This window comes from Desmodus rotundus, chromosome 8, assembly GCF_022682495.2.
Source record: "Desmodus rotundus isolate HL8 chromosome 8, HLdesRot8A.1, whole genome shotgun sequence".
Taxonomy (NCBI): domain Eukaryota; kingdom Metazoa; phylum Chordata; class Mammalia; order Chiroptera; family Phyllostomidae; genus Desmodus; species Desmodus rotundus.
This window is the reverse complement of record NC_071394.1, coordinates 37955528-37971638: the sequence shown is the minus strand read 5'-3', so window position 1 is coordinate 37971638 and position 16111 is coordinate 37955528. Positions and strand designations below refer to the sequence as shown.

The window sequence follows — 16111 nt, the reverse complement described above, 5'->3', positions numbered from 1 at the left end:
GTTATCACTGCCACATAGCATATCCACAGTGGAGTGAATACATTTGTAATCCTAATGTTGGGAAGGAGGAAGACCACACTTCCAATCTGTGTATTTTAAATATTTCTTGTTAGCCATGCCCTGGAGTCCTACACTGCCCTTCCCTACCACATGAGGAGTCCCTGCCCTTCAAATCCCATCTCTCGGCCAGCCTACCAGGGCAGCAACCCAATCAGTGACATTTGGGCAGTCCACGCCCTACGGATCGTCGCTAAGTATCTAAAGAGGTATGCCACCCAGAAGGGATAAAAATAGAAGAGAAAAACCACATTCCACCTTTACATAAAAGTAGCATGTCAGATCCCGACATGTCTTGAGTAAGTCTCTTCACCAAAAGGTCAGTCAGTGGGTGCAAAAAGCATCAGCAAACTTCTGGGAGCGTGAAGTGGGGGAGTAAGGGGGACATGTGATGACAGATGAAAACTAGGTCCTTTAGTCTAAAAAGTCAAAGACTAAAAGGGGGCAAAATAGGAGCCTCTAATTTATGAAGGCGGCAGATAGAAGGTTTATTCACTGAAGCCCCAAAACCAAAGCTAAGATGAGGGGAGATGTCCTTTGAGATTTGGCTACCAAGAGCAGACAAGAGAACCACAGAGGCAGATGTTGGCTGTGCCCATCTGGACCCTTGGCAAAGGCATACTCAGATGAGCTATATTTAAGAATTAAATGTGTGGACTTGTCTGTTCCAGGAGATATAAAAGGCTTCCTAAAAGGTTATGCAAGATTTATGAATGACATAACCATAATAGGCCCCTGGGTGAGCAAATATATACTTAGAGGTGAAAGCTGATCCCTGAGACATGAAGACATCCACAAAGTCAGACTCACTTTTGTATTTACGCATAAGGCAGGGGAAGAACATGGCAAGTTAGGCCTTGTTGTGAGTATGGTGCCTCCTCTGGCCCTGAGCTGGAAGCGGAGGAGAGTCTCCTGAAGAAGAGACTGGACTACATTTGTGGCAGAGCCAGGGGAAGGGACACGGAACTATTTCAGACTTGTGGGGACCACTGGGGAGCACGGTAGCATTTGACTTGGTAGAAGCAGATACAGATGACTGTCAGCCAGTGTGTTCTGGCAGGAGCAGAAGGTTTGGCAGAGTAGCAGTGGACAGAGGAAAGGCTGAAGCCCCATCATCAACTCTTTCACCTTGTTATTCAGGGAACACAGAGCAAACCCCGGGTTTTGGAAAGGAGACTCAAGTACTCAGCCATTTCAAATGAAAGGGGGAAAAGGCCGTGGCACTCTTATTTCGTAACAGGAACCCTTAACTCCAGGCAAATCGCAAGCAAGTGAGAAGTGGTGTGCTTGCCAGTCTCAGGCTTCCTCCCCAGGGCAGGCTTTCCACACAGTGTGTGCAGGAAGGCTGAGCTGCTTCTGAAAGGGGCCTTTGAGGATTTGCTTTTCCGAAGTGGCACTGGGGACGAATAGAGCAAGCAAACGTTGGTCCTACAATAACATCCCACTTCCACAATAATAAAGATTAAAATAACATGCGCAATTTCCACAGATAACATAAGAAGCCTCCAGTGGGTCCGACTGGGGCAGTGTCACAGAAAGAAAGATGGCTGGGCGGGCTGCATGTAGCCTGCGGGTAGCCCCAGGCGACAGGGACTCACTCCAGTAAACCCATCTGGGCCTTGTGCATTCTGAGTGTATGTTTACTCTAAGGCCATTCACAGCTGCAGTCAAGGTCATTGACAAATGAAGAAGAAGAATGAGTCTCAGGGCACTTTGCTAGAGCAGCTCTCACAATCCAAGGGTCAGTGCTCTGCTTCCCCTGGCACTTTTATCACACGAGCAGCCTGACAGCATATTTATTATGCCTTTGCTGAGACCATTGATGAGAAAATGTTTACCCTCAGTTTTCCTTTGGAAGACAAGATGTCGTTTGAATAAGTTGCCTAATTTTTCTTCCTACCAAATAGCGTTTCTTTTTTTTCCAGATTTTTCCCCAAGGCGGCTCTTTATTTAGTAGGAAATGCCAATGCTGATGTGTTATTGTTAGGTATTTATATCACCCACAGGGCTGTCAGAAATGCTGACGATCTGGAAGCAAGGTCCAATATGCACTTGGCAAGTGCTTTTGCTGGCATTGGCTTTGGAAATGCTGGTGTTCATCTGTGGTGAGCAAATTTAAGGTTTTATTTCTTCACCTAAGCTATAGTTTTTAAATTTTTAAAATGTTTATAACTTAGGACAGGTGGTAAGATTTCAACATGTTATAGAAAGAAGATATTTAACTTAGGGTCCTGGAATATTTTCTTAATTCAAATGTAGTTTATTGGCTATAGATTTTGGGGGTAACAATTTTATTAAAATATAATTCCTATACTATATAATTCACCCATTTAAAATGTATAATTCAGGGGGGTTGGATATATTCATAGAGTTACCATTACCACAATCAATTTTAGAACATTTTATCACCCAAAAGAAAAATTCCATACCCCTTAGCTGTCACCTGCCAATCCTCCTATACCCCCAGTCTTAAGCAACTACTAATCTACTTTCTGTCTATGGATTTGTCTCTTCTGGACATGTCGTATGAATAGGATCATATAATATCTGGCCTTTCGTGTCTGGCCTCTTTAACTTAGCATAGTGTTTGCATGGTTCGTTCATGCATGTATTAGTACTTCGCTCCGTTTTATTGCCAAGTAACATCCCGTTCTATGAGTATAACACATTTTATTTACTCATTCACCAGTTGACAGACATTTGAGGTGTTTCCACTTTTTGGCTATTGTGTATAACACTGCTATGAGCATTCAAGCACAGGTTTTTATGTGGGCATATCTTTTCATTTGATTCTATAGCTGAGAGTGGACTTTCTGGTAATTTTATGTTTTAATTTTAAGAAACTTCCAGGCTGTTTTTCACAGCAGCTGTATCATTCTATGTCCTCACCAGCAGTGGCTGAGGGCTCTGACTTCTCCACATCCTCACCACATGTTGCGGATTTTTAAAATCCACAAAATGCAGAATATTTTCTTCTAATCTCTCACAAAGAGAGAGATCTGAATCTTTGCCATTTGCCCAGAATTAGTCTGCTTAATCAGAACTTTATTGGTATATTGCCTTAAAATTGAATACTAGTGAACATCGAGGATTAAGAATAGGCCTTTGCTAGGGAGGGAACAATAAAATAAAAGGTCACCCCTAAACTCTGCTACTTAGAAGAGCACAGATTATCACTCTTCCCAAAAAGCAAGTGGGCAAAATCTACCAAAGTTTGAAAAATATGTTTACCCTTTGTCCCACTAATTTTACTTCTAGAAATGTATCCAAAAAAAGTAATCATATGACCAAAGTGTTTTCTTATAAGGATAATCACCTGAGTGTTATTTATCATTGAAAAATTTGGAAACAACCTAAATTTCCAACAGTTTGGGAATGGTTAACTAAAGAGCAGTACTTAAAGAATAAAATAAGGCTATTAAAAATAATGTTTTAGGCCACAGCTGGTGTGATTCAGTTAGGCATTGTCCTGCAAACCGAAAGATTACTGGTTGATTCCTGGATGGGGCGCATGCCTGGGTTGTGGGTTCAGTCGCATATCGAGGCACCAACAGAAGGCAACCGATGGATGTTTCTCTGTCACATCGATGTTTCTCTCCCTCTCTCTCACCCACCCGTCCCCCTCTCTAAATCAAAATCAAAATCAAATTTAAAAATAATGCTTTAGAAGAATATAAAATGATATGGGAAAATGTTTACAAAGAATATTAAGTAACAAAAGCATTGTTTAAAACTGAGTGCACAGTAGGATCATATGTTAAAGATGTGCATAAAAAGACAAGAAGGAAATAATTCTATAACAGATATTTTGAGGAAATGGGATTATGGATTATATTAATTTTTTTACAAAGAACATATGTAGCTGTTAAAAGAAATAAACTGAAATATTGGCCACCATTGGAAAGGTGCCTTTGAAAGCTGCATGAACTCTCTCACATCATGGAAACACACTCAGCAATAATTTTCCAAATACTCTGGAGCCCGAGAGAGGTAAAACACACCCCGAAATACCCAACAAATCAGAGGACGCATAGCTTCTGATCTGCCTCGTGAAAGATGATAGGCAAAGGTGACCTTTTTTAAGGGGGATAGATAATTATATAGTTCACCAAAAATTTCATTTTCTGTGAAATGTAAATCTTTTGGTGAATAAGCACAAAGCTATCCAATAACCCATATTAATTGACTTACAGACCATTTTACTATTATAAAACATTTTACTTTTAATACATTAATTGTAACTTTACTAACATCTCACAATGTATATTTTGAGTCATCTGTTAAATGATAATATTATCCTATTTATTCATTAAGAATTCAAGAGGATATAAAAAGTTTTTCATTAAAGCAACCTTCACCCTCTCCCCAGACTCCCACAAATGAAAACCATGGTGCCATTTCTTGAAAGTCTTTTAGGCTAGAATAATCATTTATGATTCAACCCCCTTAGTATATAACATTCAGAAGGCTGTATCGATTATTGGTGGTACAGATCACTGGCAGGCTGAGCTTGCATGTCCAATGCAGCACATGGTGGTTCATAAAACTTCCCCCAGCACGGTCAGCCTGTGCAGGAACGCACTGCCAACATATTGCGGAGCAAGATAGAAATGCATGCCCTGAATCTTATTAAAGGAACTTCAAAGTGAATTCTCAATTTCTTCAAGATTATAAGGTTAACCAATGTATTTGGAGAGAATCTTCTGCATCAACACGTTTAATGGCATAGAATTTCATGAGCATTTGAATTTAAACATTTCAGAGCTTTTGTTAGGAATACCACCAAATATCAAGTGCATAACAATATATCCTTACAGCAAAGAAAACAGAATGTATAACTTTGTGAGACTGCCAAGGGCTCTCCCATACGAGATCTTTGTATTCACTTGAATTTCTGGGATCTGCATGTCGACATAAAGACTTTCTTTCTTTTCTAGCCATGGAATGTCTTACCCAATCTCAGGCTTAGTGAAGACATACAGAGCAAAGGATTATAATGTGGATCACCCATTGGTGGTAAAATCAGAACTTCTTTAATTAAATCTTACATCCCTTGCAATCTCTATAAATATATTTGTCAATTCTTGATTGCTTAGAGTAGAGGGTAAAGTAATTTAATATCTAACATGCAGATTTCATGAAGACCAGCTTGCCCAATAGGTCACCTGTCTTCTTTCTCCGCAGCCTCATGGCCTGTCTGTGGTGCTCACCTCCCCAGCCGTGTTCACTTTCACAGCACAGATGTTTCCTGAACGGCACCTGGAGGCCGCAGAAATACTGGGTATGAGCCATTACTCATAATTCTCTGACCCACATAGGTGGAGCATTTCCTGGGGTTCTTCTGAAGATAAACCATAAAAAGAAATACTAAAAAAAACGTTGCTTTGAGGTAGTTTAATAATAACTTGTCACTGACCTGCTCCAGGTCCCATCTAGCTCTAAAATTCTTTGAGTATCTAATAGTTGGTTACCAATGAAATGGAACCAAATATTGCTTAAGTCTAGAATAATCATATTTCCAGTTTTCATCTCCAAGGAAATGAAACTCTGTACATACTGCAAATGTTATAAATGGCTAAAGAAATAAACTGAAATATTGGCCATCATTGGAAAGGTACCTTTGAGAGCAGCATGAACCTTTTCACATCATGAAAACACACTCAGCAATATTTTCTGAGTACTCTGGAGCCCAAGAAAGGTAAAACACACCTCGAAATACCCAACATACTAACCATGTTAGTATGTTTAATAGGTAATGAAATGAATTTAATTCCCAATTGTAGAGAGTCTAAACAACTGGAAACCTTCTAAAAAGATCACCAAAGAAGACTATCTTGCTGCTCTGTCTATAATAAGGTGCCAACAGTGCCTTTTGAATCTTACAAGAAATAAAATATATTCAGGATAGCTTAGTTAGGTAAAATTTTGGTATTTTTCTATAACGAGAACTCTTTAAGTAGATGAGTGTTTTTTCTTAACTTTCCAAACATTTTATTCCTCTACTTGCATTTAGGGTAGGAAGGGAAAGGCTAAAAAGAAAACTTCATTATGCTCCCCTAGCACCAGGTGTTGGAGAGAGATTTCCAAGAAGGTAGGAATGACCACAGACGTCCTTCTGCGGGGCCGCTTCACTCTAGCTTCTCCCTGACACTCTGACACTGGTGCTTTTGCTGAGTTCCCATGCCAGGCTGGGGATGTTCACAAAAGAAGTCCAGGCCAGAGGAGTGGTGCTGGGGGCTTGGTTTTCCAACAAGTGCTGTCGGAAATGTGGTGCCAACTTTACCAAGGATCTTATGTCCCTTTTCCCTTTGGCACTAAGGATGTTGTTCACCCATTTGTTGAGACTCGGATGCCTTTGTTAATATGCAAACAGTATAAATAGGCAGGATCCCAAATAGTAGGCTAAATGGATGATAAATAGGAAAATCTGAGAGAACTTACAGCTAACATTCCAGACAACCAACAAAATTGCTGAAAAAAAAGCAATTTCTCTGTTAGACAAAACCCAGGCAGGAAGAACCCACCAATTCTTCTCGCATCAGAAATTTTGTTTAATATTATTCCACACTTAGCCATTAATATTTCGATTCCCTAAGTAATCTTATATTTTCTTAGCTTTATACCAATGTATTCTCTTTCTTTGCCCTCCCGTTTTCTCTAAAACACTTGATAGGAAACCCCAGGCGTTTTGATGGTGTGTTTTATGGCAGCAATCCAAGAAAATAGAAATCGCGTAACACTCATATCACGTGTCGCGTCTCCACCTACTCCATGTTTTAGCTGCCCCGTATAACATAGGCTGGTGTTGTCAGGCAAGGTTTATGCTCCCTCCAGCTGCTCCACCAGCCAGCCCTGTATCTGGTTCTATTTATCCTTCCCTGGATTACTAAAGCAGTTCCCACTGTCCTAGAAGAGAGAGGTTAAAACTGATTTAATAGTGTGCTTTAGTATGGGGGTGAACTGTACATTCTAGTCTCCTTTTGAACAATACAGAAAAAGTGGATTTGGATGGCAGCAGAGGCATTTGGGGTAGTAACTAATGCTACATTCCATCTGTAAATTCCCTCACTTCCAGGCAGTGAATGTATTCAACTAGAATAGATGGGGTCAGGGGTGCTAAGGTTTTGGGATCAGTTCCCTTCATCTGGGAACTTTTGCTGCCACCTTTCCTGAGGGCAGAACCCCTAGCTTTTCCAGATTGACGTCTCTATAATTTTGTGTATTAATCATTAATTATGTCTAAAATTCTGCCCTTTCAAATCTCCAACCCTTGGCAACCTTCTCTCCTTTCACCAATATCATTATCTACATATTAAAAACTGTTTTCTGAGAGTCTCCACACTCTTGGTTCTGTCTGACTAGTTCTGTAGTATTTATTTAGAGGAACCTGCTTTGCCCTTTGGTAACAAAGTCCAAAATAACAACTTTTATAGTTATAGAGAGGAAATGCTTCTTTTCCTGGTCACACATAATCCATTTTTGTCATTTTCTTCCTTTTTTGGCAGTTTATATTGGAATTTTTGTACTTATATATATCCTTGTCTCACAAAGTGTTTTTGCAGAGGGTTTGTCTTTTCCTTAGATGTTGCTGTGATAAAAGACATTGAATGTGTAAAACCTCTAGATGTCAGCAAATTGCAAGCCTTGAAAGTTACATAAGCTGTGTTTTCTGCTACAAACTCTCCTTCTTCCTCATCCAAACACCAGCCTTCTTTCTTGGTCTTCTTCCTGTGCCTCTTTTCTTGGCTCCGTTCCTCATCGTTCCACCCCACAAAGGGGGAGCAGCCCTTTGGAAAGGTGAGAGCCAGGTTAGCCGCCCCCACGACTTCTCTGCCCTGGCCTGGCCCATCCGTCTTATGTGGGACTGCCTGCTGGGCCAGCCTCCAGGTGGAGACACATTGGTGCCCTTGTGCTCCATGTGAGGGAGACAGCAGTAGGTTATATATCAGCTATCGTGTGACTGAATTACACCTAGGGCCAGCTTCCTCCTCTGTCTACAGTCAGCGCTTTGTGTCTTCTAGGAGCCGACACCCGCACTGCCAGGATCTCAGATGCTGGGCTTGTTTTAGCCGACACACTCCGGAAACTCTTATTCGATCTGGATGTGGATGATGGCCTAGCTGCCATTGGTTACTCCAAGGTCGATATCCCCGCATTAGTGAAAGGAACGCTGCCCCAGGTAAGAGACGCAGTGCATCCTCACTCCCTTCCAGAAGCTGCAGGAAAGATAGTCCATGTGGTGCTTGATGAGAGAGATGCAAACCCAGGTTCCTCCCATGGCTCTCAGGTCTCCTCCACCCCAGAGGGCAGCTCTCCCCTTCCCCAGGGGGATGGGGCCAAGGCTCCCTCACCTTTATATTCCTCCATAAAACCATGGCATGTGTGAAACTTTTATGATGTAACTGAAAGGAGCCTTTATAAAAATTCAAGGTATGAATTTTGAGGTATGGCAAAATTTCCTTTTTCTCCGTTTCTCCTCTTTTTGGAGTCTCCTATAGAACTATATGAAGCTGCTACAAAAGAGCCACTAATCCTGTTTTCCCTCATAAAGAATTACAGATTCCTACAATTTTGTGAAGAATAGACATGAGCTTTAAGACTACTCCAAAATCACTTTTTAACATATTTGGGAGATTGTATATTTTATACATATAAAATACATAACATACATATCTGTGTCACTTTGGGTCTTATTTCACTTATTTAAATGTTGCTAAAGAATTCATTTTTAAATTTTAAAAAATATTTTATTTATTTTTGGAGAGAGGGGAGGGGAGGGAGAAAGAGAGAGAGGGAGAGAAATATCACTGCATGGTATCCTCTCGCACATTCTCCAAATGGGGACCTGGCCCACAACCCAGGCATGTGCCCTGATTGGGAATTGAACTGGTGACCCTTTGTTTCCCATGCTGGCACTCAGTCCACTGAGCCAAACCAGCCAGGGCTAAATGTTGCTAAGGAATTTAAACTGAGCTGCCACCCTATATTTGGTAGAGGAAGCATAATATAAGCAGAGTTTCCCCTCTTGAGGTTCTCATGAAGGGAGTTTGTTCCCCATCAGATGTCGCTTCCATTTAGGATCAGATACCCTTGTGCTATAGCATCAGATCCAAAACCTTAAAATAGGGAGCCAGAGCCATGAGTGCTCAGTTGGCGGAACACACCATGCTCACCACACTGAGTGCTCGCTTAGTCCTCCTGTCCGGAATGGGAAAGGCAAGAGCACTTAAACATTATGAGGACATGAAGGTAAGGGTTGTCTGCCCAAAGGTATTCATACATCTATCCCTGAATTTTGAACAGAGTCAACAGGTGGAATATCCACTCACACAGTGTCCTGCTCACCCCTTTCCAGTTAAGCAGGGGCTTCACACTAGCTTCTTCCCCACTTAGCAAATGCTTAGAATGTTGAAGACCTCAGCTCATATAAAATAACATTTGTATGGGTTTATTCCTGTCCATGGGAACCAGGAGGTAACAGCAGTGAACAAAGTAATTTAAGGCAGTAGCAAGTGGTGGGGACTTTGATGAACTGGAAAGTACATGGCTTATTTCATTGGGTAAGCCTCTTTGCAGCTAAAATTTATTATCTTCAAGTAGAAATACAGATCCCAGTGTTGGTAGAACTTTCAGTTTTTAAGCAAAATCCACAATCTGAGTATTTGTGTTGAATTCCCTCATTTCCCAAAGCACAAATCATACATGGCCCATGGGTCATCAGTTTCCCTGATTTCGACTGAGGATCAGTCTAAATGGACTCCATTGCATCTAAAAATATAAATGAATGAGAAAAAGAGGAGTCTCAAAGTACAGCAAAGCTCCTAGGCTAACTCACAAACTTTTGGTCCTAACCCACAAGTCCCAAGGACTAAATGACCAAAAAACATGGCCATCCCAGTTATTCCATCCAAATCTACTAGACTGTAAGTCCCATGAAGGCCAGATCCCATCTCTTTTGGTCATCCATCCTCTGCTGCATCTAGCATGGGCTAGTAAACATGTTAAATGGACACATACCTGCAGCCCTCTCCTCCTAAACCTTCTGTCTAGGTGAGCTTAAGGGATGAATGGTGGTAACTTTTTGAGAAGTTTTCTTAGATTTAATAGGAATCAGCTAATGACAAGGAGCCATAAAAGCCTGTCCAGGGACACCAGAGACCAAATGGTCATCACGATTTTGATGTAGCTCTGGCTCTTATAGTGTGGTCCTGATAATAGTGTCCTTCTGCAAGGAGTCCTCTGAAAAGTTCTGCTTTTATAGCCCAGGAAAGTGTTCAGGAAAATGTGTTTGTCAACCTGTATGAATGGTATCCATGATTTTCAGATGAAACTGTGTGATTTTTTTTTTTTTGGCCATTTAATTGCTGGTGGCAATGTATCTTCTGGCCATCAGGGCACATTGACACGTGTTTACTGTTATAGTTCTGCTGTGCTCAGACTTCCACTTTCAGAAGCTGTTCCAGATTAACATTTGAGACCATCCACTAAAATAGCAAGTTGAGTAGGTATCATTCTGAATGCCACAGAGTACATGTCATACTGGGAAATACAGATAGCAAAACCTTGATTAGACAAAACTAATTTCTTTGCTTCACAAACTATGCTAGATAAATCGAATCTTTGGAATACATGTTATGTTCATGAAGTAGGATTCCCTCAGGCAGTCCCAACGGGTATGCTGCCTTTTTCCTTTTGATTATGTTAGAGACACAGTCAATTTGAATTAACTGTCACATTTGGAGTCAATGTCATATATATGATATGTGTATAGAGAGATAGATATATCGATATAGATATAGTTAAAGAGACAGAGAGATTCATAGGATGTTAGAAGGAATCTTAGAAACAAGCTTGTCTTGCAAATGAAGAACTACTATGGGTTTCTTGTTGGGCGGCAGTAAACATTTTACGGGAGTGCTACGGCAACTTCAGAATTTACACATGGAGCACACTAATCTTCACTTACTAGTATCTGCAGGATTGCAGGTAGTGAAGGGGATCTACTTATTCCTGCAAAAAAGGTTATTTCATGTAGTCAGCATCTGATAAAGCTTCTTTTATGTTCAGAGATGAGGGATTGGTTTTCTCTGGAAGGAACAACCAGGCCAGTATTCTTGACCAAACACCCGGCTCATACTGGCAGCGCCAAAGAGCAGTCCTGTGTGCAGAGTCTTCCAACGGCTGTAGCCAGGCTGCGAGGGGAGTGGGTGAGAATAAATTAATCTTCCAAGCTGGCTTTCTGAAACCTCTGGAAAGAAACATTTACATTTCAAATCAAAACATTTCATTACTGAGGAGAGCTGTCTACCAAAATGAGTACTTCCACTCCCTGGCAGGCAGACCAGCTGAAATGTTGTTATTTTATGCATGTATTAAAAGTAATAGTCTGGATTTATTTCAGTGCCCGTGTTAATCACTTGCCGTGTTAATCAGTTGTCTTTTGGTCTTATACGTTTATAAATAATAGCACATTGCAGAACACATCTTAATTTTAAGAGTTGAGCTTTTACTGGCATCGATGATAGGCATGAGGATATATCACAAACTTTACATCCTTGTCCCTGTTTAACCAGTCATTGGGGGTTAGAAATCTGAATGAGAAACTCAGTTCAGCTTGGCGCAAAGTACTTCTGAGAGTCCTGAACTACTTCACCAAAGATGAACTGCATCATTTTAAGGACCCTTTGCTCATCCAATAAGAGTCCATTATCAACAAAATAATGGCACAGCAATCTTTGGCCATAGCAAATGCTGAACTTCAGTTCTTGATCCTGCCACAAAGGTATACGTACATAGGTCACTGTGAACAAGCATCTGCCTTGCTATGGATTTTCAACATTCTTTGGTCTCTAAAAGATCAGCTGGGATGTACAATTGTATCTTGACTCCACCCATACTTATCAGCATTGTTCCCCCTCCTTCTCCCATCTATCCACCCATCCTTCTCTTTTTTAAGATTTATTTTCTTTATTTTTTAAAAGATTTTATTTATTTATTTTTAGAGAGAGGGGAAGGGAGGGAGAAAGTGAGGGAGAGAAACATCAATGATGTGCAAGAGATACATGTGTCGGTTGCCTCTTGCACATCCCCAACTGGGGCCCTGGCCCGTGACCAGGCATGTGCCCTGACCAGGAATCGAACCTGTGAACTGAGCCACACCAGCCAGGGCAACATTTATTTTTTTTAATTGTGGTAAAATATACCTAACAAAATCAACTATTTTAACCAAAATTAATGCTTTTTAACTAATTTAAAGCCATTAAGTGTATTTACAATCTTATGCAGCCATCACCACTGTCTATTTCCAGAACTGTTTAATCATCCCAAATAGAAGCTCTGTTCTGTTGTTTAATGGTAAATAGCATTACCATTGTCCCCTTTCTCCCCTTTCCCCAGCCCCTGGTAACCTCTGTTTTACTTTCTGTCTTTATGAATTTGCCTGTGCTAGGTACTTCACGTAAGTGGACTTATACAACATTTGCCTTACTGTTTTTGCCCTATTTCACTTAGCATAATGTCTTCAGTGTTTCAGAATTCCATTCCTTTTTATGGCCAACTAATATTCCTTTGTGTGGCTATACTGTATTTTGCTTATTCATTTATTTGCAGACAGACTCTTGGGTTGATTCCACCTCTCGGCTATTGTGTATAGTGCTGCTAAGAACACTGATTTAAAAGCATCTGTTTTAGTCCCTGATTGCAATTTATTTGGGTCTACCTACAAAAAGAATTGTTGGTTCTTCTAGGAACCAACAATTCTAACATGGTAATTCTACATTAACTTTTTGAGGAACTGCCCAACTTTTTTCTGCAATTGGCTGTTTTCCACAGTGGCTCTACCATTTTACTTTCCCACCAACAATGCACTAGGGTTCCAGTTTTTCCACATCTAACACTTGTTAAACACTTTTTCTTTTTCTTTTAAGTGTACCTTATTGATTATGCTATTACAGTTGGCCCATTCTTTTTTCTTCCCCCATTACCCCCTTCCACCTGCAATCCCTCCAGCATTCTTCCCACTTAGTTCATGCCCATAGGTCGTACATATAAGTTCTTTGGCTTCTACATTTCCTATACTATTCTTACCCTCCCCCTGTCTATTTTGTACCTACCCCACCCCCACTGATAACCTTCCGTGTGATCTCCATTTCTGTGATTCTGTTCCTGTTCTAGTTGTTGGCTTAGTTTGTTTTTGTTCTTGTTTTTAGGTTCAGTTGTTGATGGTTGTGAGTTTAAGAGACCTTTCAAGTAGAACAGAGGAGTGAAGAGGACTTAGATTTGGATTCTGGTGGAATGGGAAGTGGAAGCGGTCAGATCTGGGATTTATTTTTGTGGTTGGTCTGATAGACTTTGATGGATTTGACATGTAGGGAAAGGGAAAGAGGAATCAGAGATGACTGCTAGGTTTTTGCGCTAGTGACTGGGTGTCATTTCTGAGATAATGAAAATGGGTGAATTTTGACATGCCAATGTCCCCCCTCCCACCATCTTCATTAATTCAACAAATAACTGTTGAGGACCCAGTTACTGTGTGCTGAGCACTCTGGGAGGAGCTAAGCATGGAGTGAATATAGCCCTGCCCTCATGGAGCTTCTTTCTTCCACCAGTTGTGCTCCCAAACAAACTCTATTCACAAGAAAACAGACTGAGAGACCCATGAAAATGGAACCCGCCAAACTGCTTCATGTCTTAATTTTATTTAGGCCCAGAAATTTGGACATAGTCATTATAGTATCTTTTAATCCCTTGTCCCAGAGGCATCAAGGAGCCACTGGGACAGGGGATTATACAGGAGTTTAAATAGCAAAAGCATGTGTTGGCTAGCTTTGCTGACTTGACTTAGTAATCATTGGAAAAATTAAGCAAGTCACCAAATGCGGTTGGGAAGTTAAAGATAAAACCTTAGTTAACATTTTAAAAGGAGCCACTTGTTGCCTGTAGCCTGAAAGTTATGTCATAATGAAATTCTTTTGAATATACCTGAAGTCCAAGTTGCAAAATATACAGTCTTTGAAGTCAGGGACAACTGGTTCTGTGTCCTTTGGCTGCACATGCTGTGCCTGGGACAAGGCTCTCTGCACATGGAAAACTGGCTGAGGTTGCTGACCAATGCTGTTTGGTCATTATAGGAGCTGTTTTTCCCAAGGTTGGTTTGCTTCTGTACATTTGGGCAGAAGACTATTGCCAGGGCATAAGGCAAAGACAAGAAGGCAAGGCATAAGGCTTTTGAAAGCTGCACAGCATGGGGAATGTAGTCAATAATAGTGTTATAACTGTGTATAGTATCAGGTGGGTACTTGAAATATTGGGGGGGATCACTTTGTAAAGTATATGATTATCTAACTACTATGCTGTACACTTGAAACTAATACAAAATAATAGTGAATATAAACTGTAATTGAAAAATGAAATTAAAAAAAGAAAGCTTCATGTGAAAGAGACATTTCTTTGATAAACTTCTGGGTTGGGAATCAGCTAGTGTGAAGCAAACAAGAAATAGGATTTTTAAAGATATAACTATTATCAAGTTATTGTTTCTTGTGCCCAAGTTCATTGCATAACCTAGTAACTTTTACAACCTGTCTTTCCAAGGCCCTGAGCAACTCCTTCTGTTTAATGTTTCAGGAAAGGGTGACCAAGCTTGCACCACGCCCTCAGTCGGAAGAGGATCTGTCTGCCCTGTTTGAAGCTTCAATGAAACTGTATTAATTTTCATTTTCACCAAAAGAATTACCATTGGCTATCATAGTTCTGAACTGAGAAGTTGTTCTAGCCAGAGCTTTGTCTTTTCATCTCCACACATAACTTATCTGTGACCAGGTAGAACGTGATAATAAATTTATGCTGAAGAAGATTCCAGGATGCACAGTCAAGCTACTTCCATGATGCAGGTTAGATAAATGGCCCCAGTGTTGGACCCTGGTTTGTGCTCCTGCCCTAAACTCTGCAGACCACCCCTGCTTCATATGTCAAATGGGTAAAAACCCAGTGTCTATCAAAAATGTTAATGTACGTATCCTATGCCCAGTAATCCGTGTCTAGAAATTTATACTATAAAAGTACTCACATGAGTGTATAAAGAAATACAGCAAGGATATTTCCAGCAGCACTTTTTCTAATAAAATTTGAAAGAACCTAAATATTCATTAGTAATATATTGATAAATAAGTTACAGTATATTAAATAATGGAATGCCATCATGCTATTGATAAGAATGAGGTAAAACTATTGGAAATATGTTTGTGATATACTGCTAAGTTGGAAAAAAGAAAGTTGCAGAATGATTATGTATTAGTATGGTCTGATTTTATGTTTTTAATTATAAATAAATATATGTGTATATATACATAGCAAAGGATACAATCAAAATATTAAAAGTTGTCACTGCAGAAATGGAATTTGGGGCATAGAGAATTAAAATATTCACTTTCTATTTTATACATTCACTTTTTGTTTTATGAACATCTATGTGGTTTGGATTTGTTACAGTAGCATAGATCTCATCTGAAAGGGGGGAAGAAAAGAAATAAAAATATCACTTTACACTTTTAGGTCAGAGTTATTTTATAAAATACTAGTAACATATCTTAAAGTTAAAAACAAATAGAAAGGAATTCAATATTGGAGACCTATCCTCTGGCAAATAAATTGTTCTTTTGCGAAAAACACTAACTTTTTCTTTGAACTGAGGAAACATCGGTTAACATATAAATTTCAGGTGTACAACATTACAATTAGATATCTGTGTACAGTTTAGCAGGCTCAGCACCTGAAGTCTAGTTTCCATCTGTCACCATACCTTTGACCTCCTGTAAGTACTTTGCCCTCTCCCCACCCCTTTCCCCCTCTGGTGACTACCAGTCTGTAGTCTGTATCTCTGAGTTTGTTCTTGTTTTGTTTTGTTTGTTCATTTGTTTCTTTTTTGTTTTGCATTCCACATATGAGTGAAATCATATGGTTTTTGTCCTTTTCCATCTGACTTGTTTCACTTACTTTAGCATAATACCTTCAAGATCCATCCATGTTGTCTCAAATGGCAATATTTCATCTTCTC

At 40.0% G+C, this 16111-nt stretch overlaps 1 protein-coding gene across 6 annotated transcripts in view; it reads left to right on the top strand.

The window, feature by feature from the left end:
• Positions 1-15493, top strand: part of ADHFE1 (alcohol dehydrogenase iron containing 1) — a 32430-nt gene extending 16937 nt beyond the window's left edge. For 5 of the 6 annotated variants that reach the window (XM_045181696.2, XM_071222250.1, XM_024572332.3 and 2 more), the window contains 6 exons: positions 114-266; positions 2064-2162; positions 4995-5073; positions 5242-5338; positions 8079-8236; positions 14683-15493. In XM_045181696.2, coding sequence (XP_045037631.2) covers positions 114-266; positions 2064-2162; positions 4995-5073; positions 5242-5338; positions 8079-8236; positions 14683-14766 — 670 coding nt within the window. In that variant the 3' untranslated portion in view covers positions 14767-15493. The remainder of the gene's footprint in view (positions 1-113; positions 267-2063; positions 2163-4994; positions 5074-5241; positions 5339-8078; positions 8237-14682) is intronic. The other variant, XM_071222251.1, reaches the window with a different exon arrangement.
• The last annotated feature ends 618 nt before the right edge of the window (positions 15494-16111 follow it).